Consider the following 27,145-nt stretch of genomic DNA (forward strand, 5'->3'; position numbering starts at 1 on the left):
TCCTTAAAGAAAAATTAAGTATTGACACAAGAACAGTCCCATAGACCAATGAACAGACCAGAGAGTCCCAGATATAAACCCAACTATATATGGTCAATTAATATACAATAAAGGAGCTATGGACATACAATGGGGAAATGACAGCCTCTTCAACAACTGGTGTTGGCAAAACGGCAGCTACATGCAAGAGAATGAAACTGGATTAGTCTATCCCCATACACAAAAGTAAACTCAAAATGAATCAAAGACCTGAATGTAAGTCATGAAACCATAAAACTCTTAGAAGATAACATAGGCAAAAATCTCTTGAATATAAACATGAACAACTTTTTTCTGAATGCATCTCCTTGAGCAAGGGAAACAAAAGCAAAAATGAACACATGGGACTACATCAAACTAAAAAGCTTCTGTACAGCAAATGACACCATCAACAGAACAAAAAAGCATCCTACAGTATGGGAGAATATATCTCTAAACAAGATATCTGACAAGGTGTTAACATCCAAAATATATAAAGAACTCACCTCAACACCAAAAAAAGCAAATAACCTGATTAAAAAGTGGGCGGAGGATCTGAACAGACACTTCTCCAAAGAAGAAATTCAGATGGGCAACAGGCACATGAAAAGATGCTCCTCATTTCTAACTATCAGAGGTATAACCTCATAACAGTTAGAACGGCCAGTATCAAAAATACTAAGAACAACAAGTGCTGGTGAGGATGTGGAGAAAGGGGAACCCTCCTACATTGCTGGTGGGAATATAAGCTAGTTCAACCATTGTGGAAAGCAATATGGAGGTTCCTTAAAAAACTAAAAATAGAAATACCATTTGACTGAGGAAATCCACTCCTAGGAATTTACCCAAAGAATATAATTTCTCAGATTCAAAAGGACATATGCACCCCTATGTTTATTGCAGCACTATTTACAATAGCTAAGATATGGAAGCTACCTAAGTGTCTATCAGTAAATGAATGGATAAAGAAGAGGTGGTACATATACACAATGGAATATTATTCAGCCATTAGAAAGAAACAAATCCTACAATTTACAACAACATGGATGGAGTTGGAGGATATTATGCTCAGTGAAATAAGCCAGGTGGAGAAAGACAAGTACCAAATGATTTCCCTCATCTGTGGAGTATAACAACAAAGCAAAACTGAAGGAACAAAACAGCAACAGACTCACAGACTCCAAGAAGGGACTAGCAGTTACCAAAGGGTAGGGGTGGGCAGGGAGGGAGAAGGGGATTCAGGGGTATTATGATTGGCACACATCGTGTGGGGAGGTTGGGGAAGACAGTGTAGCAGAGAAGGCAAATAGGGACTCTGTGGCATGTTACTACACTGATGGGCAGTTACTGTAATGGGCTATGGGGGGACACGATAACATGGGTGAATGTAGTAACCACATTGTTTTTTCATGTGAAACCTTCATAATAGTGTATATCAATAATAACTTAATAGAAAAATAAAAATAAATATCTAGTAAAAATACAGAATTTAAAATGAATGTTTGTTCACTGAATATTTTAATATTTCAAGCACAAGTCTTATTTGGATCTCTTTACCTTAGCTTTTTATTATTTATACAAATGTTCAATGTAGTGATACAGCTGCACCGTATGCGGTTTCTTCCATGTGGCCAAATCCTGGGCTACAAGTCTATGACAAATAGTGGGAATGTGGAGGTATCCCTGTGGAAGGACAGTGAATGTCCACTGCTGGCTTTCCCTTTTTGTAATATTTTTTTATTAAAATTTTAAAAAAATTTTGTTACCATTAATCTACAATTACATGAAGAACATTATGTTTACTAGGCTCTCCTCTACCCCAAGTCCCCCCCACAAACCCCATTACAGTCACTGTCCATCAGCATAGTAAGATGTTGTAGAATCACTACTTGTCTTCTCTGTGTTGCACAGCCCTCCCCTTTCCCCCACCTCCCACGTTGTACATGCTAATCTTAAAGCCCCCTTTATTCTTTCCCACCCTTATCCCTCCCTACGCTCCCATTCTCCCCAGTCTCTTTCCCTTTGGTAACTGTTAGTCCATTCTTGGGTTCTGTGATTCTGCTGCTGTTTTCTTCCTTCAGTTTTTCCTTTGTTCTTATAGTCCACAGATGAGTGAAATCGTTTGGTATTTGTCTTTCTCCGCTTGGCTTATTTCACTGAGCATAATGGCCTCTAGCTCATGTTGTTGCAAATTGTAGGATTTGTTTTCTTCTTATGGCTGAATAATATTCCATTGTGTATATGTACCACATCTTCTTTATCCATTCATCTACTGATGGACACTTAGGTTGCTTCCATTTTTGGCTATTGTAAATAGTGCTATGGCAAACATAGGGGTGCATCTGTCTTTTTCAAACTGGAGTGCTGCATTCTTAGGGTAAATTCCTACAACTGGAATTCCTGGGTCAAATGGTAAGTCTATTTTGAGCATTTTGAGGAACCTCCATACTGCTTTCCACAGTGGTTGAACTAATTTACATTCCCACCAGCAGTATAGGATGGTTCCTCTTTCTCCACGACCTCGCCAACATTTGTTGTTGTTTGTCTTTTGGATGGGAGCCATCCTTACTGGTGTGAGGTGATATCTCACTGTGGTTTTAATTTGCATTTCTCTGATAACTAGCAATGTGGAGCATCTTTTCATGTGTCTGTTGACCATCTGAATCTCTTCCTTGGAGAACTGTCTGTTCAGCTCTTCTGCCCATTTTTTAATTGGATTATTTGCTTTTTGTTTATTGAGGTGCATGAGCTCTTTATATATTTTGGATGTCAAGCCTTTATCGGATCTGTCATTTACGATATATTCTCCCATACTGTAGGGTACCTTTTTGTTCTATTGATGGTGTCCTTTGCTGTACAGAAGCTTTTTAGCTTGATATAGTCCCACTTGTTCATTTTTTATTTTGTTTTCCTTGCCTGGGGAGATATGTTCATGAAGAAGTCACTAATGTTTATGTACAAGAGATTTTTGCCTATGTTTCTTTCTAAGAGTTTTATGGTTTCATGACTTACATTCAGGTCTTTGATCCATTTTGAATTTACTTTTGTGTATGGGGTTAGACAATGATCCAGTTTCATTCTCTTACATGTAGCTGTCCAGTTTTGCTAGCACCATCTGTTGAAGAGACTGTCATTTCCTCATTTTATGTCCATGGCTCCTTTATCGAATATTAATTTACCGTATATATTAATATCTGGAGTCTCTAATCTGTTCTACTGTTCTGTGGCTCTGTTCTTCTGCCAATACCAAATTGTCTTAATTACTATGGCTTTGTAGTAGAGCTTGAAGTTGGGGAGTGAGATTCCCCCCCACTTTATTTTTCCTTCTCAGGATTGCTTTGTCTATTTGGGGTCTTTGGTGTTTCCATATGAATTTTTGAACTATTTGTTCCAGTTCGTTGAAGAATGTTGTTGGTAATTTGATAGGGATTGCATCAAATCTGTATATTGCTTTGGGCAGGATGGCCATTTTGACGATATTAATTCTTCCTAGCCAGGAGCATGGAGTGAGTTTCCATTTGTTAGTGTCCTCTTTAATTTCTCTTAAGAGTGTCTTACAGTTTTCAGGGTATAGGTCTTTCACTTCCTTGGTTAGGTTTATTCCTACGTATTTTATTCTTTTTGATGCAATTGTGAATGAAATTGTTTTCCTGATTTCTCTTTCTGTTAATTCATCGTTAGTGTATAGGAAAGCAACAGATTTCTGTGTATTAATTTTGTATCCTGCAACTTTGCTGAATTCATATATTAGTTCTAGTAGTTTTGTAGTGGAGTCTTTAGGGTTTTTTTTGTACAATATCATGTCATCTGCAAATAGTGACGGTTTGACTTCTTCTTTACCAATCTGTATGCCTTGTATTTCTTTGTTTTGTCTGATTGCCATGACTGGGACCTCCAGTACTATGTTGAATAACAGTGGGGAGAGTGGGCATCCCTGTCTTGTTCCCGATCTTAGAGGAAAAGCTTTCAGCTTCTCGCTGTTCAGTATGATGTTGGCTGTGCGTTTGTCATATATGGCCTTTATTATGTTGAGGTATTTTCCCTGTCTATCCATTTTGTTGAGAGTTTTTATCATGAATGGATGTTGAATTTTGTCGAATGCTTTTTCAGCATCTATGGAGATGATCATGTGGTTTTTGTCCTTCTTTCTGTTTATGTGGTGGATGATGTTGATGGATTTTCAGATGTTGTACCATCCTTGCATCCTTGGGATGAATTCCACTTGGTTATGGTGTATAATCCTTTTGATGTATTTTTGAATTTGGTGTACTAATATTTTGTTGAGTATTTTTGCATCTACGTTGATCAGGGATGTTGGTCTGTAATTTTCTTTCTTGGTGGCGTCTTTGCCTGGTTTTGGTATTAGGGTGATGTTGGCTTCATAGAATGAGTTTCGGAGTAGTCCCTCCTCTTCTATTTTTTGGAAAACGTTAAGGAGAATGGGTATTATATCTTCTCTGTATGTCTGATAAAATTCTGAGATAAATCCATCTGGCCTGTGGGTTTTGTTCTTGGATAGTTTTTTGATTACTGCTTCAATTTCTTTGCTGGTAATTGGTTTGTTTAGATTTTGTGTTTCTTCCTTGGTCAGTCTTGGAAGGTTGTATTTTTCTAGGAAGTTGTCCATTTCTTCTAGGTTTTCCAGCTTGTTAGCATATAGGTTTTCATAGTAGTCTCTAATAATTCTTTGTATTTCTGTGGGGTCCGTCATGATGTTTCCTTTCCCGTTTCTGATTCTGTTGATGTGTGTTGATTCTCTTTTTCTCTTAATAAGTCTGGCTAGAGGCTTATCTATTTTGTTTATTTTCTCAAAGAACCAGCTCTTGGTTTCATTGATTTTTTTCTATTGTTTTATTCTTCTCAATTTAGTTTGTTTCTTCTCTGATCTTTATTATGTCCCTCCTTCTGCTGACTTCGGGCTGCAATTGTTCTTCTTTTTCCAATTTTGATAATTGTGATGTTAGGCTATTCATTTGGGTTTGTTCTTCCTTCTTTAAATATACCTGGATTGCTATATACTTTCCTCTTAAGACTGCTTCCGCTGCGTCCCACAGAAGTCGGGGCTTTGTGTTGTTGTCATTTATTTCCATATATTGCTGGATCTCCATTTTAATTTGGTCATTGATCCATTGACTATTTAGAAGCGTGTTGTTAAGCCTCCATGTATTTGAGAGCCTTTTGCTTTCTTTGTACAATTTATTTCTAGTTTTATACCTTTGTGGTCTGAGAAGTTGGTTGGTAGAATTTCAATCTTTTTGAATTTACTGAAGATCTTTTTGTGGCCTAGTATGTGGTCTATTCTGGAGAATGTTCCATGTGCACTTGAGAAGAATATGTATCCTGTTGCTTTTGGGTGTAGAGTTCTATAGATGTCTATTAGGTCCATCTGTTCTAGTGTGTTGTTCAGTGCCTCTGTGTCCTTACTTATTTTCGGTCTGGTGGATCTGTCCTTTGGAGGGAATGGTGTGTTGAAGTCTCCTAAAATGAATGCATTGCATTCTATTTCCTCCTTTAGTTCTGTTAGTGTTTGTTTTACATATGCTGGTGCTCCTGTGTTGGGTGCATATATATTTATAATGGTTATATCCTCTTGTTGGACTGAGCCCTTTATCATTATGTAATGTCCTTCTTTATCTCTTGTTACTTTCTTTGTTTTGAAGTCTATTTTGTCTGATACTAGTACTGCAACACCTGCTTTTTTTTCGCTATTGTTTGCATGAAATATCTTTTTCCATCCCTTGACTTTTAAGTCTGTGCATGTGCATGGCTTTGGGTTTAGGTGAGTCTCTTGTAAGCAGCATATAGATGGGTCTTGTTTTTTTATCCATTCAGTGACTCTGTGTCTTTTGATGAGTGCATTCAGTCCATTTACATTTAGGGTGATTATCAATAGGTATGTACTTATAGCCATTTCAGACTTTAGATTTGTGGTTACCAAAGGTTCCAGGTTACTTTCCTTACTATCTGAGCGTCTAACTTAACTCACTTAGTATGGTGTTACAAACACAATCTAAAGGTTCTTTTGTATTTCTCCTTCTTTTTCTTCCTCCTTCATTCTTTATATATTAGGCCTCAAATTCTGTACTTTTTGTCTATCCCTTGATTGACTTTGGGGATAGTCAATTTAATTTTGCATATACTCACAATCAACTGCTTCACCCTCCCTACCGTGGTTTTACTACCTCCTCTGGCGACAGCTATCCAACCCTAGGAACACTTCCATCTATAGCAATCCCTCCAAAATAGACTGCAGAGATAGTTTGTGGGAGGTAAACTCTCTCAGCTTTTGCTTACCTGGAAATTGTTTAATTCCTCCTTGAAATTTAAATGATAATCTTGCCAGATAAAGTAATCTTGGTTCCAGGCCCTTCTGCTTCATGGCATTGAATACATCATGCCATTCCCTTCTGGCCTGTAAGGTTTCTGCTGACAAGTCTGATGTTAGCCTGATGGGCTTTCCTTTGTATGTGATCTTATTTCTGCCTCTGGCTGCTTTTTACTGTCTGTCCTTATCCTTGATCTTTCCCATTTTAATTACTATGTGTCTTGGTGTTGTCTTCCTTGGGTCCCTTGTGTTGGGAGATCTGTGGATCTCCATGGCCTGAGAGACTATGTCCTTCCCCAGATTGGGGAAGTTTTCAGCAACTACCTCCTCAAAGACACTTTCTATCCCTTTCTCTCTCTCTTCTTCTTCTGGTATCCCTATAGTGCGAATATTATTCTGCTTGGATTGGTCACACAGTTCTCTCAATATTCTTTCATTTTTAGAGATCCTTTTTTCTCTCTGTGCCTCAGCTTCTTTGTATTCCTCTTCTCTAGTTTCTATTTCATTTATTATCTCCTCCACCGTATCCAACCTGCTTTTAATACCCTCCATTGTGCTCTTCAACGACTGGATCTCCTATCTGAATTCATTCCTGAGTTCTTGGATGTCTTTCCGTACCTCCATTAGAATGTTGATGATTTTTATTTTGAACTCCCTTTCAGGAAAAGTCACGAGCCCCGTATCATTTAAATCTTTCTCGGGAGTTGTATTAATAATTTTACTCTGGACAAGGTTCCTTTGGCGTTTCTTGTTTGTATATGGCGCCCTCTAGTGTCCAGAAGCTGTAGTCTCTGGAGCTGCTCAGCCCCTGAAGCAATGTCGGGGGTCATAGGGGAGCGGTACTGGTGCCTGGGGGGAGGAAAGAGCTGTTCCCCGCCTCCCGGCTACTGTGCCTGTCTCCACTGCCTTTTGCCAGTGGGCCGGTCACACAGGTATAAGTTTTTGTCCCAGAGCAGCCGGATATGGATCCCTGCTTTCCACAAGTGGCCGGAATCCTAGTCTCCCCAGGAACTCTGCCTGTATTAACTTTCCAACATGGTAGTCATGCGCGTCTCATGAAAGCACCGTGAAATGTAGGTTTGTGCTCCCAGAGCAGATCTCCGGAGCTAGGTATTCAGCAGTCCCAAGCCTTCCACTTCCTCCGTGCTCCATTTCTCTTCCTCCCACTGGTGAGCTGGGGTGGGGGAAGGGCTCGGGTCCCTCGGAGCCACAGCTCTGGTACCTTACCCCGTTCAGTGAGGTGTGCTCTTTTCTCCAGGTGTGTGTTGTCTGGTGCCATCCTCTTTCCTGTTGCTCTTCAGGATTAGTAGCGCCAACTATTTTTTCTAATTGTATCCAGTTTTAGGAGGAAGCCTCTGTCTCTCCTTTCATGCCGCCATGTTTAATCCCACCTGTCTTTCCCTTTTGAAGGCAAACTGTTCCTGACTTTCCTGTGCTATGTCAATAGAGAAGAAAGCATTAGCAAGGTCCACAACATAATGATACGATCCTAGTTCATGACTGAGTGTGTTCATAAGGGCTGCTATAGAGGGGATAGCAGCATGCAAAGGGGTTGTGACTTTATTCAATTCCCTGTAGTCCATAGCCATACACCAGGAGTCTTCTGTCTTTTTCATTTGCCACACATTGGGGAATTAAAAGGACTATGAGTGGGCTTTATGATGCCCACCTTCTCCAACTCCTATAGTGTTTCTCTAATTTCCTGTGTCCCCCAGGCAATTTATATTACTTATTATTTGTCAATTGCAGAGGTACAGGCAGAGCTATAGGTGGGTGCTTAGCATGTCTTCTCAGAAATGCTTTCTCCACATGTACCCTCAGTCTAAACTCACCTGCAGTGGTTTGTAACCATAGGCCTTGCAGGTTATCTACCCCCAAAATATATTCAGGGATGGGAGAAATGTACACATACTCCTTTGGAGGTAGACACCCTATCCCCAATGGGATTTAGGCTTTTTTCACTCTGATTGACTTACCCCCATAGCCATCTATCACAGCAGAGGTCCAAGGAAAACTCTCAGGGTTGCCGTAAATCAGAGAACAGTCAGCTCTAACACTAGTGCCAGGACACATTGTACATTCACAGGGGACCAATGAATTGTTAATTCTACATGTGGCCTCCAGTCCCCACCATGTCCCCCGCAAAGTGGGGACCTTGACCCCCCAGTTGATCTGTGATGCAGAACACTTAGTGACATCACCATAATCCCACTGAGTTGGGACTCCCATTTTAAGATGGAAAATGTTCAAAAAGCCTTGTTTTTTTGCCCAATGTTAAATATCTGGTGAATTCCAAGCCCAGAATTTGAGCCCAGGTAGATCTGATTCTGTTGAGCTGAACGGTTCTTCATTGAGTATCTGTTACAGTGCCAGACGTGGTGCTTATTTAAGCCTGTTCAGTTCTGAGAGTTGAATAATACATGGTTCCTGCCCTCGATATAGTATGGCAAATAAATAAGGTAGTAATTTTTAGGAAACCTTGGAGACTCTGAGAAAGACCACTGCTCTCAGTCTGAGAGTTCATGGCCATTTTCTAGAAAACTAAATCTCAGAGGAGGAATCAAGAATTAATTGTGAGAAGGTGACCAGGGATAGATGTTGCATCCAGAGAGAACCACATGTGTAAGGGCATGGCAGCATAAAGTAGCATGATTTATACTGAGGAACGTATTTCTGTTTGGGTCTTGAAAGGATGAGGTATATGTGACTAGCAGAAGAGCCTAGATTTTTCCTTTTATACCTCATTGCTTCTCTGGACAAATTAAAGAAGCTAGTTAAAATATTTGTGTACAAAATTTTAGACTTTTCAATGTGTTTTTATCTTCTTTTTTCTAGGATCAGTTTGACAGCTTAGACAAGCATACACAATGGGGAATTGACTTCTTGGAAAGATATGCCAAATTCGTGAAAGAGAGGATAGAAATTGAGCAAAATTATGCAAAACAATTGAGGTAAGTTGATTTTTTTCCCCCTAGGTCTCAGAAATGAAATTAAATGTTTAAATAATTGGACATTAGATAAATGTGATACACCAGAGGTAAATTCTGTTTGTCATCAGAATTAGATTGAATTAGGTAACTGGTTTGTTTTTAATGATTGGTCTAACTATGTACGTTGCCTAGTATCACAAGGAATATTGGCTAGCTAGATCGTGAGTAGCTTTCATTACAGAAAGATAATTAAAATTCTAAAAGGAAGCAAAATTGCCAGGAAAAATTAATACCCGAGTATTAATTCTGTGCTTTACAGTTTTTTTTCCCTGTAGCCTTTTGTATGAGTAATCTTTCTAAAACACTGAAGATTTATTCCATTTCTTCATTTTTTTCAGTGTTTCTAAGACTTGGAAATTGTGCTGAGCTGACTTTCTGTCAAAAATCAGATACCTATTACTGATGAAAATGACTGAGATATGGTTTAGAAAATAAAAGTTTTAAAGGGAAATTTTAGTCTTAAAGCAAATGAAATTGAAGATTTTGTTCAAGCAGGAAAGCATTGTTAGGCCCAACTAGATAAGTAGGTTTGGTAGAATTTGTTCAATAAAAATGGTGCTGGAAGTGTGAAGACTTGAAGACAATATAAGGTTCTAACCTACATTGCAAGTGACAGAAAATAGCCTGCCTAAATAGAAACACATGATTAAAAAGTCCAATGTTTTGATTTAGGGTTCAAATGTAACCAGGCTTCATTTCTTGGCTTTGCTTCCCCTTGTTGCCTTTATTCTCAGGTTCCATTCAGTACAATCCTTTCTATCTCCTTAGCTTTAGATTTCATATCTTCATACCCTCACATCTTAGGGAAGAATGATGGTCTTCTTTGTTGTACATTTTGGGGAGGAGAGAGAGGAAGTAAAAGGGAGGAAAGAAGAAAGTGAAAGAAGGGAGAGGAGGGTGATAGAGGGAGAGTGGAGTGCAAGCTGTATGGAATTCTTTTCTCCAGAAATACCAGCAAAGGTCTCCTTTCATCATGGTGACCTTGGTTAGGGTATCCGCTTATCTTGAACAATTAACTGAGATGAGGATATTATGGTGATTTACATCTAATGATGGGGGAGGGACAGTTTCCCTAAAGAAATTTAAGGTCAGGGGGATCACAGAAGGAAGGGGGATTTTGAGTGATAAACCATGTATGTCACTATTGTAGTAGTAGTTCATACAATTAAATGACTGAGTGTAGGGATGGAATAGACACATGTGATGATAGATTACTTAAAATATTTTCATAATGATACATGTTATTAGACATTTTTCTGAAGCAGTGGCATCTTGCTAATTTCCTGATTCATTTACTTCTTTCTTTTTTAATAATTGTCATGTCATTGATACACAATTTTATATTGGTTTCAGATGTACAACACTGTGGTTCAGCAGTTATCCATATTATTAAATCCTCATCCCCTCTAGTGCAGTTACGGTCAACTAACAAAGATGTTACAGTATCATTGACTGTATTCTCCATGCTCTACTACCATCCCAGTGACTGATTTATATTGTGGTTGCAAATTATTGCGCCCCTTTGTCCCCTCAACCTCCTCCCCTGCAAAGAGCCCCGCCCTTGGTAACCACTAGTCACTGCAGTGTCTGTGAGTCTACTCCTATTTTGTTCCTTCTGTTTTGCTTTGTTTTTATATTCCCAAAATGAGTGAAATCATATGGTATTTGTCTTTCTCTGCCTGTCTTACTTCACTGGGCATAATACCCTCTAGATCCATCTGTGTTGTTTCAAAAGGCAGGATTTCTTTTCTTTTTATGGCTGAATAATACTCCATTGTGTATATGCACTACATCTTCTTTAGCCATTCATCTATTGATGGACACTTAGGTTCCTTCCATATCTTGGCTATTGCAAATAGTGTGACGATAAACAGGGGTGCATGTATTGCTTTGAATCATGGATTTTGTTTTCGGTGGGTAAATTCCTAGAAGTGGAATTACGATTGATATTTCTATTTTTAATTTTTTGAGGAACCTCCATACTTGCTTTCCACAGCATTTGCACCAATTTACATTCCCACGAACAGTGTAGGAGGGTTCCCGTTTCTCTGCATCCTTGCCAACATTTGTTGTTTCTTTTGGATAGTGGCATTCTAACTGGTGTGAGGTGGTATCTCATAGTGGTTTTGGTTTCAATTTCCCTGATGATTAGTGATGTGGAGCATAAAGGTCCCTGCTGGCCATTTGTTTTTTTTTTCGGAGAAATCTCTGTTCTGGTCCTCTGCCCATTTTTTAATTGGGTTATTTGTTTTTTGGGTGTTAAGGAATATGAGTTATTTATGTATTTTGTATGTTAACCCCTCATCAGATGAGTCATTAATGAATATATCCTCCAATACTGTAGGATGCCTTTTTGTTTTGCTGATGGTGTCCTTTGCTGTACAAAGCTTTTCAGTTTCGTGTAGTCCCACTCATTCATTTTGTTTTGTTTCCCTTGCCCAAAGAGATGTATCCAGGAAAAAATTGCTCATGCTTATGTTCAAGAGATTTTTGTCTGTTTTCTTCTAAGAGTTTTATGGCTTCATGATTTACATTCAGGTCTTTGATCCATTTCAAGGTTACTTTTGTGTATGGAGTTAGACAATAATCCAGGTTCATTTTCTTACATGTAACTGTATAGTTTTCCCAACACCAGTTGTTGAAGAGGCTGTCTTTTCCCCTTTCTATGTTCATGGCTCCATTATGTATATTAATTGACCATAGATGCATGGGTTTATTTCTGGGCTTTCTTTTCTGTTCCATGGATCTATGGGTTTGTTCTTGTGTCAGTACCAAATTGTTTTGATTATTGTAGCTTTGTAAATAGAGCTTGAATTAAGGGAGTGTAATCCCTCTGGCTTTATTCTTTCTCAGTATTTCTTTGGCTATTTGGGGTCTTCTGTGGTTCCATATGAATTTTATAACTATTCTAGTTCATTGAAGAATGTTGTTGGTATTTTGATAGGGATTGTGTTGAATCTGCACAAATTGCTTTGTGCAGGATGGCCATTTTAACAATATGAGTTCTTCCTATCCATGAGCATGGGATAGATTTACATTTATTGGTATCTTCCTTAATTTATGTCATGAGTGTCCTATAGTTTTCAGGGTATAGTTCTTTCACCTTTAGTTAGGTTTATTCTTAGGTATTTTATTCTTTTTGATGCAGTTATAACTGGAATTGTTTTCCTAAATTCTCTTTCTGCTAGTTCATTGTTAGTATACAGGAATGTGTCAGATTTCTGTATACTAATTTGTATCCTGCAACTTTGTTGATTTCAGTTACTGGTTCTAATGGTGGAGTCTTTAAGATTTTCTATGTATTACACAGTGTCATCTGCAAATAGTGACAGTTTAACTTTTTCCTTACCAATTTGGATGCCTTTTATCTCTTTCTTGTCTGATTGCTATGGCTAGGACTTCCAGTACTATGCTGAATAAAAGTGGAGAGAGTGGACATGCTTGTCTTGTTCCTGAGCTTAGAGGAAAAGCTTTCAGCTTTTTGCTGTTTAGTACAATGTTGTCTGTGGGCTTATTGTATATGGCTTTTAATTTGTTGAGGTATGTACTCTGTATACCATTTTAAGAGTTTTTATCATGAATGGATGTTGAATTTTGTTAAATCCTTTTTCAGTATCTGTTGAGATGATCATGTGGTTTTTATCCTTTTTGTTAATGTGATGAATCATATTGATTGAAATACAAATGTTGTATCATCATTGCATCCCTGGAATAAATCCTGCTTAGTCATGATGATCTTTTTGGTGTATTTGAATTCAGTTGCTAATATTTTGTTGAGGATTTTTGCATCTATGGGATATTGGTCTATAATTTTCTTTTTTCTGGTGTCTGTCTGGTTTCGGTATTAGAGTGGTGCTGGCCTTACCAATTGAGTTTGAAAGTATTCCTTTCTCTTACAGTTTTTGTAATACTTTAAGAAGGTTGGGTATTAACTCTTATTTAAATGTTTGGAAGAATTCAGCTGTGCAGTCATCTGGATCTGGGTTTTTGTTTTTTGGGAGTTTTTCGGTTATCAGTTTGATGTCATTGCTGGTAATTGGTCTGTACAGATTTTCTGTTACTTCCTTGGTCATTTGGTAAGGTTGTCCAATTTTTTGGCATATAATTTTTCATGGTATTCTCTAATAATTCTTTGTATTTCTGTGGTATCTGGGATTACTCCTTTTTCATTTCTGATTTTTGCTATGTGTGTAGCCTCTCTTTTTTCTTTATAAGTCTGGTTAGAAGCTTATCTATTTTGTTTTCTCAGAGAACCAACTCCTGGTTTCACTGATTTTTTTTTTTCCTGTTGTTTTATTTTCAATTTATTTTTGCTCTGATTTTCATTATGTCCCTCCTTCTACTAACTTTGGGCTTCATTTGTTCTTCTTTTTCTAGTTCCTTTCATCGTGAGTATAGACTTTTGGGGGATTGTTCTTGTTTTTTAGGTAAGCCTATATTGCTATGTGCTTTCCTCTTAGAACTGCCTTCATAGTGTCCCACAGATTTTTGGGCTGTTAAATTGTTGTCTTCATTTGTCTCCATGTATTGCTTCATTTCTACTTTAATTTGTTCATTGATTCACTGACTATTTGGAAGCATGTCATTAAACCTCCATGTGTTTGTAGGCTTTTTGTTTTCTTTGTATAATTTATTTCTAGTTCATACCCTTGTGGTCTGAGAAGCAGCTTGCTGTTATTTCCATCTTTTTGAATTTATTAAGGCTTTTTTTTGTGCCCTAGTATGTTATCTATTCTGGAGAACATTCCATGTACACTTGAGAAAAATGTATATCCTGCTACTTTTAGATGGAATGTTCTGTAGATACCTGTTAAGTCCATTTGGTCTAATGTACTGCTTAGTGCCTTTGTTTTCTTACTTATTTTTTGTCTCATTGATCTGACAGTTGATATGAATGGTGTTTTAATAATGTGTCCTAAAATGAAGATGTTGCAGTCTGTTTCCCCCTTTAATTCTGTTAGTATTTATTTTACATATTTAGGCACTCCTATGTTGGGTGCATAGGTATTTATAATGGTTATATTCTGTTGTTGGACTGACCCCTTATCATTATGTGATGTCCTTCTTTATCTCATTACTTTCTTTGTTTTGAAATCTATGTTGTCTGATATATGTACTTCTGTTCCTGCTTTTTTCTCCCTGTCATTTGTATGAAATATCTTTTCCTATCACTTTTAGTGTCTATATGTTTTTGGGTCTGAAATGAGTCTTTTGTAGGCAACATATATATGGGTCTTGTTTCTTTATCCAGTCTGTCACTCTGTCATTTGATTGGTGCATTCTGTCTATTTACTTTTAAGGTAATTGTGAATAGATATGTACTTACTGCCATTTTACTGTTTTGTGATTGTTATAGCTCCTCTCTGTTCCTTTCTTCCTCTCTTATATTTGTTTCTTGTTATTTGATGGCTTACTTTAATGTTCTGTTTAAATTTCTCTTAAAAAATTTTTTGTGTGTATTGTTGGCTTTAGTTTTGTGGTTACCGAAGGTTCAAGGATAGCTTCCTTATTATATAACAGTCTATCTTAAATTGCTGATTACTCTGTAAACACAATCTAAAGGTACTTTTCTTCCTCCTCCACACTATTTGTATTAGATGTTAGAATCACACTTTTTGTATATCCCTTGACTGATTGTGTATATAGTTGATTTTGTTTTAATTGTGTACTTCCTTGGTAATCAGTTGGTCTACTACCTTTACTGTGGGTATATTTTCACTGGTGAAAACTATTTAGCCTTAGGAACATTCCCATCTATAGCAGTCTCTTTAACATATCCTGTAAGGCTGGCTTAGTGGTGGTGGATTCCTTCAACTTTTGTTTATCTGGAAATTGCTTAATCCCTGTCCCAAATTTAAATGATAATCTTGCTCAATAGAGCATTCTTGGTTGGAGGTCCTTCTGTTTCAGTACATTAAATATTTCATGCAACTCCCTTCTGGTGTGTAGAGCTTCTGCTGAGAAGTCTGCTGATAGCCTAATGGGTTTTCCTTTTTAAGTAATCTTTTTTTCTTTCTCTGGCTGCTTTCAGTACTCTCTTCTCATCCTTAATCTTTGCGATTTTAATTACTGTATGTCCTGGTGTTGTCTTCCTGGGGTTCCTTTCGTTAGGGGTTTTCTGTGCTTCTGTGACCTGAGTGTCTTATATCCTTCCCCAGTTTTTCTTTTCTTTGTTGACGTTTTCCCTAAGATCATGAATATTTTTATGTAAATCAGTGATCATATTTATGACTTTTACTTTGAAATCTTTATCAAGAAGATTAGTGATTTTCATTTCATTTAGCTCTTTTTCTGGTGTCTTGTCCTGTAGTTTTTGGGAAATATTCCTCTGCTTCCTCATTTTGTCGGGGTTTCTGTGTTCTTACTTTGTATTAGATGTCTCTGCTATGCTTCCTGTCCTATAGAGTAATAATTTATGAAGGAGGCATCCTATGGTTCCCAGAAGCTCAAGACTCTTTATTCTCCAGTACTTGGTTCTACTTTGCGGGTACCTCAGCTGTTGTTGGTGTGCAGTGGGTGGGGCATCCTTTCTGTCTGTCTGTTAGGAGTTGTCTGTGTCTGCAGCATCAGCAGTTTGCTTCAGCCATCTTTTTGTTCTGAGCAGAGACATCTGTTGGGATTGGTGTGTCTGGGGATACCCTCTGCCTGCTTTGCAGCAATGGCAATGCTGAGGAGTGTTAATGGGTTGTGCAGTGCTTTTGTGTGGCTTTGAGGTAGAGTAGATTGCACAGTGATGGGCTTGGACACCTGTAGGAAAGAAGGAGCTTTGGGGAATGGCTCCTGCAGGCACCTTCCTATTTGAGCTGAAGTGGGCCCAGGAAAGCTGGGAGAGTCTTCCTCTGCCTGTCAGGCAGCAAAGTTTGACACCGCTTCTGGGCTGAGTGGGTTGGCTCACTGGCAGTACACACAGGGAGGTGACTGGGCTGAGTTGCCAGCAAATATATTGAAGCATCTTGGGCTTCCCAGCATTCCCAACCTGTTGGCTGAGGAGGTATTGTCCACCTGCCCTTTTCCCTGAGGAGAGAGCTCCATCCAACCCTTGCCCCTTTGGTACTCCTCCCACAGCTATCAAGTCTTTTAAATTGTTGCCTCTGCTTTGGGTCTCAGGGCTGGCGGAGCATGCCTATCCTCCACAAGCAGCTGGATTCTGAGCCTCCGAGAGTGTTGCAGCTGTCCCTGGTGTCCAGCCCTGCTGATCACCAGAACCCAATGTAACATGGATTCATGTTACTGGAGCCGATCTTGAGGGGCAGGTGTGCAGCATTTCTGGCTCCCAACTCTGTTACTCTTTATCCTGCCTGTGAACTTGGGTGGGGGGAGGCATTGGGTCCCTCTCCATTGTGGGTCTTTTACTTCACTCTTTTTCTGTGTGGTCTTCTCTCCTTCCCCTGGCGTAGGTGATCTTTTCTGCTGTCTTCATGTCGTTTTCATGTTTAGTTGTATTTGCTGTATTTTCTTTGTGTTTTCGGGAAAAGGTTTCTGCCTTGCTTTTCTACTCCACCATCTTTTTCTCTGCCCCTTACTTCCTTTTTTTTTTAAAACAAGGTGTTTTCCATACGAAAATATGAATATATTTTTCAGGAAATGTCTTAGTATATAAATAATAATAGTGATATTATTTCACCTGTTAAAAAATTGGATCTGGAAACTTTATTCCTCAAGAGTCTAGAAGCATTAAAGACCCTTGGGAAGTTAAAATAGTAATCAAAAAATATATTCACATGTGAACAATGAAAAATTTCCATCATTTAATTTTTAACTTGATTTCAATTGTAGCCCATTTAATTCTATGGTTTCCAATAGAAATGAGAAGAAACGCTGTAGGCAATACAGTGACGGCAGTGTGAAGTGACAAGTAGTAAAGGAAAATATTTAAATTATGAAAAAAAATAGTTTTTCCTGCCCCAAAGTACCTGTCAGTTAGGAAATGATGAAAATTATTGGAATATTAAGTTTAAATCAACCAGTTGTACTTGCATATTTAAACTTAAAGTACTGTTTAAGTTTAAATACTTAAAGCAAGTTGCAGAGCTGAATGTACAGCTAGATCTCCTTGCTTACTAGAGTTCGTATATACAGTTATATATAAAATTTGTGTGTATTCTGAAGAGATCAGGAAGGATACACCCCAAGTTGTTTTACAGTGGTTAGCGCTGGGTAATGGGCATGGGCAGATGGTAAGGGAAAGAACTTAAACTTTTTACTTGCACTTTTGAATTATTGAAGTCATTTCAATGATTGTATATTATTTTTCATTTAAAACACTTATTCTTAAAGAAGATGGTGTACATCAAAACATAATCCTATCACAAATTATAAAATAAGAATTGATCATTTATAATGTGAATTTAAGCAATTTGGGATTTTTGACTCTTCAGAATCATTCTTGCCTCAAGGGTTTTAGGATGGCTGAATGTTTTACCAGAGTAACAGGACTCTAATCAAATGGCAGACTTGTTTGCTGCTCTGTATGTTTTGTAACTGATAATAACCATTATAATTTTCACTTCTATAATTGTTTGAATACTACTTCATTGAAGCATGGGTGGCTAGAATCCACAATTACATGATATGAAAAATAGAATTGTGTAACAAGAAGTAGGTTTTATTATATAAAGATGCCGTAGATCAGTGATTTTCATCTTCTGTCCCAGCATACTAAAGACATGTGGTACATATCCATTGTAACTGTGGCTCTCAATTGCAGTGGTTCTCAACAGGGGCAGGATTATTGGAAGGTGTTGAGGAATTCCAATAAGGAAGGTTTGGGGGGAGGCACGTGTAACTTGGGAAACCACGAAGTCCCTCTCCTCCCTGTACATTGAAATTTTTGGCTTTGGGATAATACTTAGTAAACGGTTGAATTATCACCTAGTCTTTATTGTATCTGTTTTGTCTAAAGGAAAGAGGTTTTTTTTGCCATGCTTACTTACTTCCTCCTCATTAATGGGAAAGATTCTTTTGATTACCTCTGTCCTGCTTTTGCTACCACAGAGGACAGTATGTTTCATAGTTAAGCAGCTTTTTTCTTCCTAACCAATAACTATATTCAGCATGTTATATGTTTACATTTTAAGTATATTGCAAGATGAAAATTTCTTTACTGTCTTCAGTATCCCCAGTTTTTTTCTTTTATTTGTCTGTTTTGATGTATTTGGTAAACTTTATTATGATTTTTGCTATTGATTAATATTTGGTAGTAGTTTGAGGATGGGACTGAAAACAAAATAAAGCATCTAATCATGTTTGGAGACATAGGTACAGGTACTTGAATCATGGCCATTTTGATTGATGGTAAGTGGTGACTTCAAATCAATTGGTAGTGTGTTTTGTTTGCAGATGTTAAAAAACTGAAATCAGTCATTCTTTTAATAAACTTATACTATTGTATTTGTACAGCAGAGGTTAAAATTTCTTAAATAAAGAATAAAGCTTTATATACATGATAGGTATGTATCATTTTTTTCCCAGTAAAAATAGTTACACTATTAAATTGTTATCACACTATTAAATTGTATCGTGGAGTTTGCTATGTTGAATTATATTCCTCTGCTTCCACTTGAAGCCACTCCTTTTTGGTTCTAATGTGACAGTGTGGTACACTGGAACAGAAATGGATTGGATGACAGGAAGCCTAAAACCTATTCTTAATCCTAACCAGAGCAGAAATCTCTCCAGTCCTTTTGATCTTATATTCATTTCTGTACCCATGCCAAGCCTGATAACGTAAGTTCATAACTCTAGAGCTGAGTGAATATAAGATGAAAGAATGAATAATTGAATGGTATGTATTTCCCTTTAGTTGAGGAATTAGGATCGCTGACCAAGTGCTGAACCTTTGACCAAGGACTGCTTTCTATCATACTGAGTTAGCGTCATATATCTCATTGTGATGAGGTAGTTCTAAGAGCTGTCCCAAATATTTAAGTTGGGCAGATACAGAATAATCAGATAAAACCAGTTCCTATTTTCTACTTAGTCTTTACTTTCTTATGCTTTTTTATCAGAATTTTCTGTTTCTGTGTCACTCTGTTTAGTCTCAGAAGAACCCAGGGAGCTCATCTTTTTGTAACTTTCTGAAAGTGGAGATTACTTTAATTCTTTGGTTAGCCATTGTTTAATTCTAGACTGCTTTGGCCTCCCCTGAGTTTCTGATCAACTACTTAATGTAGTAAACCCTAACAGTGGCATCTGGATAGAGGCAGGAGGAACTATTTTCCCTATTTTGGGTTCATATTAACTTCTTCATAGAATTAGATCGTGTGGAAACTCTTTCATTCCTTTCTGTCCCCAGTAGTTACTGAGTCTGCCTTGGATACATAATCTGATGATTTATTGGCTAAATAATTTTTGTCTTTTAATTCTAGAATATAATCTCCCAACTAAAACACTCCTGGTAAAGAAACTCAGGCTCATCATCTTAACAGAGTTGTAAAGCCTATTCCTGACTCTTACATTAAAATGTTTTTGTAGATTAAGTGATGAAGCAGAATTTAACAAGTGGAACATGAAACTCTAAAGAAAGAAAATAAGTTCAAACCAGTTGTGTTAAATATTTCAGTAGTGAACCTTCCAGTGAAAGGATTTAAAGACCTTAACTGCTTAAACAACCAAAAAAAGTTTAATTTGGTTGTTAGTGGTGTTAACTATGGAGATCCCTTAATCTCTTAGCTGTTTCATAATGTCTTGATATTTCCAAATTACTTGTAGCTGTTCGAATTGTGGAGCAGTGACTACAGAGGTAAAATGTTTATTTCATCATCCTATATGTGTAAAATGTAGGCAAATCAGACAGATTTAGCTGTCTTTTTTAATCTTAGGACTATGGAGGTGTTACTTAGTTCTTGTAGGAATTTACTATTTAGAAGGGAAACAGAAGAAAAAAAATTCTCAGAAAAAGTATATTTAAGTCTGGTGGCACTCTGCTTGTTCCTCAGACTAAATTGAACAAATAAAATAATTATTTCTCTTTTCTATCTTGAACATACCTGAAAATATTCTTCTGAAAGATCTGCAGTTGCCTAGAAACCCCATTAATATGCCTATCACATCCTAAATACCAGTGAATTGTTGCATATATTCTTTGGGTATAAATTATGAAGCTGATATTGTACATGCATACCCCATTTCACATTTGGGGTACAGTTTGTACCCTTGACATGCTAAAGATAAAGCAGAATTTGGAACTGGCATTTAAGAAATGAGAATAGACATTAACTTTGTTTACCTTCACATCCATCGAAGCTTGTTTGATTTTTTTTTGTCCTAGGTCTTTCAGACATCAACACTAAAGTCCTATTATTTCTTCTTGTTACCCATGTATTTTCAGCATCTGCCACTGGTTGAGGTATCAGAATAGAATGAAGCACGTCCCTTTAAGTTATCAAATACAGTATTCAGATTTTGTTCTAATACCACTTGTAATAATCCCTTTTTTATATATTTAATTTTTAAAAATTGTGGTAAAATGTATCTGACATAAAATTTACCATCAGTGATTTTTTAAGTATATGTTTCATCCATGTGAAGTATATTCATACTGTTGTGCAACAAATATACAGAACTTACTTGACAAAACCAAAACCCTGTGCCTATTAAAAATTCCCTATATTCCCTTTCCCTAGCTCTAGCAATTTACTTCTGGTTTTATGCTACCTCATAAGTAATATTGTACAGTGTTTGTTTTTTTGTGACTGGCTTATTACAGTTAGCAGAATATCTTAAGGGTTCATTCATGTTGTGGCATGTGTCAATTTATTTCCTTTTCAAGGCTGAACATTAAACCATTGTATGTTTGTTCCACATTTTGTTTACCCATTCATTTGTTAATGGACATTGGGTTGTTTCCCTTTGGCTGTTGTAAATAATGATGCTGTGAAAATGGGTATGCAAGTATCTTTTGAGGCCCTGCTTTTTCAATTCTTTTGGATGTGTACCTGTAAGAGGAATTCATGAATCCTACAGTAATTCTATGTTTAATTTTTTGAGGAACTATCTCCCTGTTTTCTGCAGTGGCTGAACTATTTTACATTCCCACTAGTAATGCACAAGGGTTATAATTTCTCCACAACCTTGTCAACACTTGTTATTTTCTGTTTTTTTAATAGTAGCCTTCCAAATGGGTATAAGAGATCTCAGTGTTTCTGTTCTGCATTTCCCAAATGATTGGTAATGTTGAGCGTTTTTTTCATATGCTTGAGGGCCACTTGTGTATCTTTGGAGAAATGCTGTTAAAGTTCTTTGTCCATTTTTTAATTGGATTATTTCTCTTTTTTAGTTATTGAGTTTTAGGTGTTCTATATATATTCTGGATTTTAACCCCTCATGGGATATATGATTTGCAAATTCTTTTTCCCATTCCATAGGTTACCTTTTCACAGTCTTGCTTATATTATGGCCTTTGATACTCAAAAGTTTTACATTTTGATGTCCCAGTTTATCAGTTTTTTTCATTTATTGCCTGTGCTTTTGGTGTCATATCCTAGAAATTATTGCTAAATCCAGTGACATAAAGCTTTTCACCTATGTTTTCTTCTAAGAGTTTTATGATTTTAACTCTTAAGTTTAGATATTAGATCTATTTTGTGTCATTTTTTTGTATATAGCTTCAGGCAAGGGTATAAGTTTATTCTTCTGGATGTGAATGTCTTTTACATTTAATTTTCCACTATATGAAAAAAGATTCATGTCTATAAATGATGGAAAACCCAGTTTGAGTTAGTTTAAGTATAGTGGAAGTTTATTGCCAAGGGAAATTTATTGATATATTTATTGATATCTTTTACTGATTTGATTTTTTGAAATTGAGTTTAAGAAGAGGTTGAACAGCCAAGCTGCTGAAAGACCTGGGATACAGCTAGGTCACGAGAAAAAAAAGTATCTGAAACACAAATAAGCCCTTGTCTCTCTCTTCTTTTCCTTTTCTATGTCTTTTTCTTTTGGTGGGTTGGCTTTATTCTTGCAGTGCAGACTGGCTTTCTCTTGTGGCAGGAAGCATAGTCACTAACAGATTTATGTCTCAGAGCTTCAGCAATTATACTGGCTTCAAAGTCGTATCAGGTCTGAAGACACTTAAAAATTCCAGGAAGAGAACTCTTTGGCCCAGCTAGATTGTTTTCTACCTCTGGATCACTTAACTGAGGACCACAATTGGGGCCATTTGCATTAATCTGGCAACTTTCAAGCTTGTTAACCATGAAGTATAAGGAGGGCAGTTAAGAAAAGGGATACTAGTTCTCAGTTAGTCTCAGAGATCTAATACTACTTTTCTGCCAGAAGAAATAGTATGATTCGTATCACGTTTTACAAGTAAATATGATGCTGATTTTCTATGAGGTAAACAAGAATTAGAAGTCAGGGCCCCTCAAATGTTGAAAAGTTGAAAATGTATAGAGTTGATTTTCAGCCTTTAAATATTTTTGACATAGCTTATACTCTCTCATTTAACTCTAAGACATAGTTTTAATAAAGTGAATTAAAATTTTCAGAAATTATTTGGAATATTTTACAATTTTAATTAAACCAAAAATAAATATAAACATGACAAAACTAGAATAGATAAAAAAGATTAAAATCAACAATTTAAATTTAAATTAAGGAGTAGTATGATATATTTGCTATCACTAGTAAATATATATATAACTAGTATATATAAAGAATACTATACTCTTTGGAGAATCCATTAAATTTAGAAGTCTTCTCAGACCACTGATGGAACAATGTTAATTCCTCTGTGTCTAGAGTGCTTGATCCAAAGGTAGTTAGAAAACATGGTTGAAACACACACATACCAAAACAATGTACTAGCGTAATCATGACATCTCTTTCAATTTCTATCCTATGGGTTGTGTGTGTATAAAGCTTTATTTCAGTTATTTCCTGACTTATAACACTACTCATAAATATGTCTTAACATACAAATTACTGTTATAATTGGCTACTTGGAAGATCTCTGGACTTAGGAGCGAGGAAAAGACTTGAAAAAGAATAGCCTAGGGGAACCGACACACTAAGGGCAGATTTCTTGAGAGGTGAATTGCCTAAAATATTTTTAGTTTAGGAGGACCCTGAATGTTTTATGATTTATATATTTAAGATAAGCAATCTGAAATTTATTTGTCCTATTAATAAGCCTGTTATATTAAAAGTGCAAAGCAGGGCTTTGTGGGAATTACTAGCCATTTGCACCTTCGAATGAGTTTTTGTAACTTTAGATTGAAGGCCTGAGATCAGCCCCTTTTAGGGCTACATTCTTTTTTTGTTTTTAGCATTAATTTTTTTTAAAAATTAAGAAAGCGGTATCTGATTGTTGTAACATTTAGATTTGAGTCCCTGCTCAGTCCCTCTTCCTAGAAGTGAGTACTACTAATAATTCATTGTGTCTTCATCCAGAACATACGTTTTCCTAGCACAAAAGTTTTATTTTGGTGAAATATAAAAATGATATTTTAGACCATGCTGTAGTTTTTCTAGTGGCAGGGTTGCTTGGATAGTCTTCAGTGGCTTTGTGTACTGTTTTTGAGGGATCCGGATATTTGGGGTTTGGGCTTAGTTGTCTATGGAGGGGTGACTTTTACATAAAGAGAGGCAAGATTGATTTTAAAAAATTGCTAAGGACTAACTTTGCATGCTCAGAAGGTAAAATTAATATTACTTTCTTCTTTTTCCCCTTCCCTCTTGTGCACATTATGTGCTCTTCATCCCAGAATCTGAAGTTCAAATTAGTGTTGTTGATGCTGTGTCACGACTTTTGTGGTTAAGCTCTGCAGTAGTAATAATTATTTCAAGTATCAGAAGCCTAACACAGATTGGCTTAAGCAAAGAAAGGGATTTATTGGCTTATATGTGGCTGAAAAGTTTAGAGATCCAGGTACTCTGAAGTGTTAAGAATTTCTCTTTTTCTCTTTGTTTTCTATTTTTCTATTTGATTTCAAGTAGGCTTTTCCTGCATGGCTCTAGGATTATGTACTTCAATAACTTCAGCAGAAAGAGATGTTGATTTCCCTAGAATTAAAACAGAAATTTTAGGATTGACTTTCATTGGCCTGGATTAATTGGCCTGGATCGAGTAAGTATTCCTGGACCATAATATGTGGCCAGTCCCATCACAATTACATAGATATAATAGAGGAACTGTAGTTTAGGATATGCTAGACTGTATTAGTGTAATAACTCCCAAGTCCCAGGTGCTTTATACAGCAGAAGCTTATTTCTTGCTCATGCAAAGTCATCTCCAAGTCCAGGTGATAACTCTCAAGGGTAGCCCATGTGGTAACTCAAGAATCCAGACTATTTCCTTCTTCATTTCAACATGAAGCCTCCGCAGTTGCTTCAGCAAGGATTGAGGGAGCCCAGAGGGTTATGCACAAGTTCTTAATGCTTCAGTTTAGTACTTAACACGGAGCACATAGCCCATTAGAATTAGCCACATCGTCCAGGCCTAACCAAGGAAGTGGGGAAATATATGAAATAGCATGACTTTGATGAGCAGTAGTGCATTTGCCATAAGCTGTTACAGAAGAAGGAAGGGTGAGTGATGCAGGTAGCCAAACAACAGATGTCCACTATTGCCTAAACCACTAAACCAATAGAGCCTAAAAAGGCACTAAACAATGCTTAAAATGTTGATACACAAAAGTACCTTCAACGTTTGAAATACTTGCCGTTTAAAATGTTCTTTGCCCAAGTTTAACTTGTATTTGTTTAAAGTAACTCATGTATTCATGGTTGAAAATCACTGACTTTAAAAGTAATTTCTAGAATATATCCCATTTATAGGTTGGAGACTGTGGTTATAATAACCATACTGCTAATTAAATAATCAGTTACTTCATAATTGCTAAATTCCATGAATATTTTTGGTACCAGTTTTATTATATCTATTTGAATGGACTATTTCTGTCTTCTTAGAACTTAAAAAAAAACCTGTCTTCAGTGATATGCTTTCTTGGGTTTTCTGAGTTACCTACCTTAGGAGTTGGCAACTTTTTTATAAAGGCAAATAATAAATATTTTTGGTTTTCTGGGCCATATGTCACAACTTGTCAACTATGCTGCTGTTTAGCTCTGTTGCTGTACTGCAGAAGCAATCCCAGACAAGACATAAATGAATGGTGTGGTGTGTTCCAGTAAAACTTTATTTACAAAAACAAGCAGCTGTGCAGTTTGTCTACCTCTAGTCTACCTCGCTGCTCATCCTTAATTGATCTTCTTAAGCAGCTCTTTTTCCTTCCCTGTTCAATGTGTGTCCCTAGGTTATCTTTAGCCATCTTCTCATCTCATACTTCTTGGGTAACCTCATTCTCATTCATTATTTTACCTGTGTCATGTGTTGGAATCAGACTTGAGCTGGGTTTTGGCTTTGTCCTCACTAGGTTATGTGACCATGAACAAGGTATTTAATGTGCCTGAGTCCTGTAAAATAGGGCCAATAAAAACAACACTTGCTTGCAGGTTTGTTGTAAGCATAAAATTATCTATAAAGTGCTTAGCATAGAGGTTGGCAAATAATATATGGTTGACTAATGGTAACTTCTGTTGTTTTTGTTACTGTCCTCAAATATGTTGATTCACATCCATATGTTGATCCCAGAAGTTTCTTCAGAGTTCCAGTTTTTAACTCCATGTCTCTATAGGACATTTACATGTCTCTGTAGAACAGCTAAATAAATTAAGCACTCACCTTCAGGTAAGGCTCTTCTCAAGTAACAGGAAGTTTGGAAATGGGGGATTATAGAGCTTAGTGGTGACAGGGCATTTTGTGAATTTCTCAGTCTTCCACTCATGGTTACAAGATGTTGCAGTAGCTTCAGTCATCCTGTCCTTACATATCTGTATCCTGCAAAGCAATAAAAGTATGAAGAAGGGGCTTCTCCTTGCATAAGTTTTCTCCTTTCTATTATAAAAATTATCACTAAAATTTAAAAAAGAGTTTATTAGAAAATAGAATCTATAGGACTTGAACATCTTAAGGTGAGAGAAACTTGATAAAGTGTGAGATTATGGCCAGATTTTTGGTTTAAATGTCTGGGTGAATGGTGGTGCCATTGATACAAGAAAAGAACTTATTTTTAGAAGTTTATAAACTCCATTTTAGACGTTGGATTTGATGTCCTGTGGCAGATGGGCTGCTTATCCAATAGCTATTATCATTCCTGTAACAACTTTATTGAAGTATGGTTCACATAACCATAAAGTTCACCCTGTTAAAGTATATAGGCCAGTGTTTTTCACTATATTCACATAGTTTTGCAACCACTACCACTATCTAATTTTACAATATTTTCAACATTCTCCCAAAAAAACCCTGTACCCCATCAGCAGTCATTCCCATTTGCCCTCCTTCAGGCCCTGCCAACCAGTAATCTACTTTAAAAGTCTCACTGTGGATTTGTCTATTCTAATTAATTCTTTGAGTTATTCATTATCTCTTTGCCATCTTCCTTTCTGAGTTCTTTCTTAGATAGGACTGTAGGTAACAATGTGAGTTTGCTAGCTATGATTCATCCCTTTCTTTATGCTGATACAGTACCTGAAATAATTAACATGTAGAACATAGAAGAGTTGCTGATGTTTGAATTAATAAATTCATCCATAAAAATGATACTTGGTGGTGTAACCAAATGATGTTTGAGGTAACCATGACTAAGAACCACTGGTTAAAAGTATTTAGAGTGCCTTTGCATGACTTAGAAGGGCCTCTGTGGTCCCCCATCTACCTTTCCGACCTTAACTGCTTTGCCATTTTCTGACTCATATTAGATGTTCTAGCAACATCGAACCCATTCATAGTTATTCATAAATGCCATGTTTT

The 27,145-nt window shown here is 36.8% G+C and overlaps 1 protein-coding gene across 4 annotated transcripts in view; it reads left to right on the forward strand.

Annotated features, from left to right (window-relative positions):
* The window catches only part of FNBP1L (formin binding protein 1 like), a 134,499-nt gene that overhangs the window by 67,138 nt on the left and 40,216 nt on the right, over positions 1 to 27,145 (forward strand). For all 4 annotated transcript variants that reach the window (XM_036906523.2, XM_036906526.2, XM_057500433.1 and 1 more), the window contains one exon: positions 9,179 to 9,294. In XM_036906523.2, coding sequence (XP_036762418.2) covers positions 9,179 to 9,294 — 116 coding nt within the window. The remainder of the gene's footprint in view (positions 1 to 9,178; positions 9,295 to 27,145) is intronic.

Source organism: Manis pentadactyla, chromosome 4 (genome assembly GCF_030020395.1).
Source record: "Manis pentadactyla isolate mManPen7 chromosome 4, mManPen7.hap1, whole genome shotgun sequence".
Lineage (NCBI taxonomy): Eukaryota > Metazoa > Chordata > Mammalia > Pholidota > Manidae > Manis > Manis pentadactyla.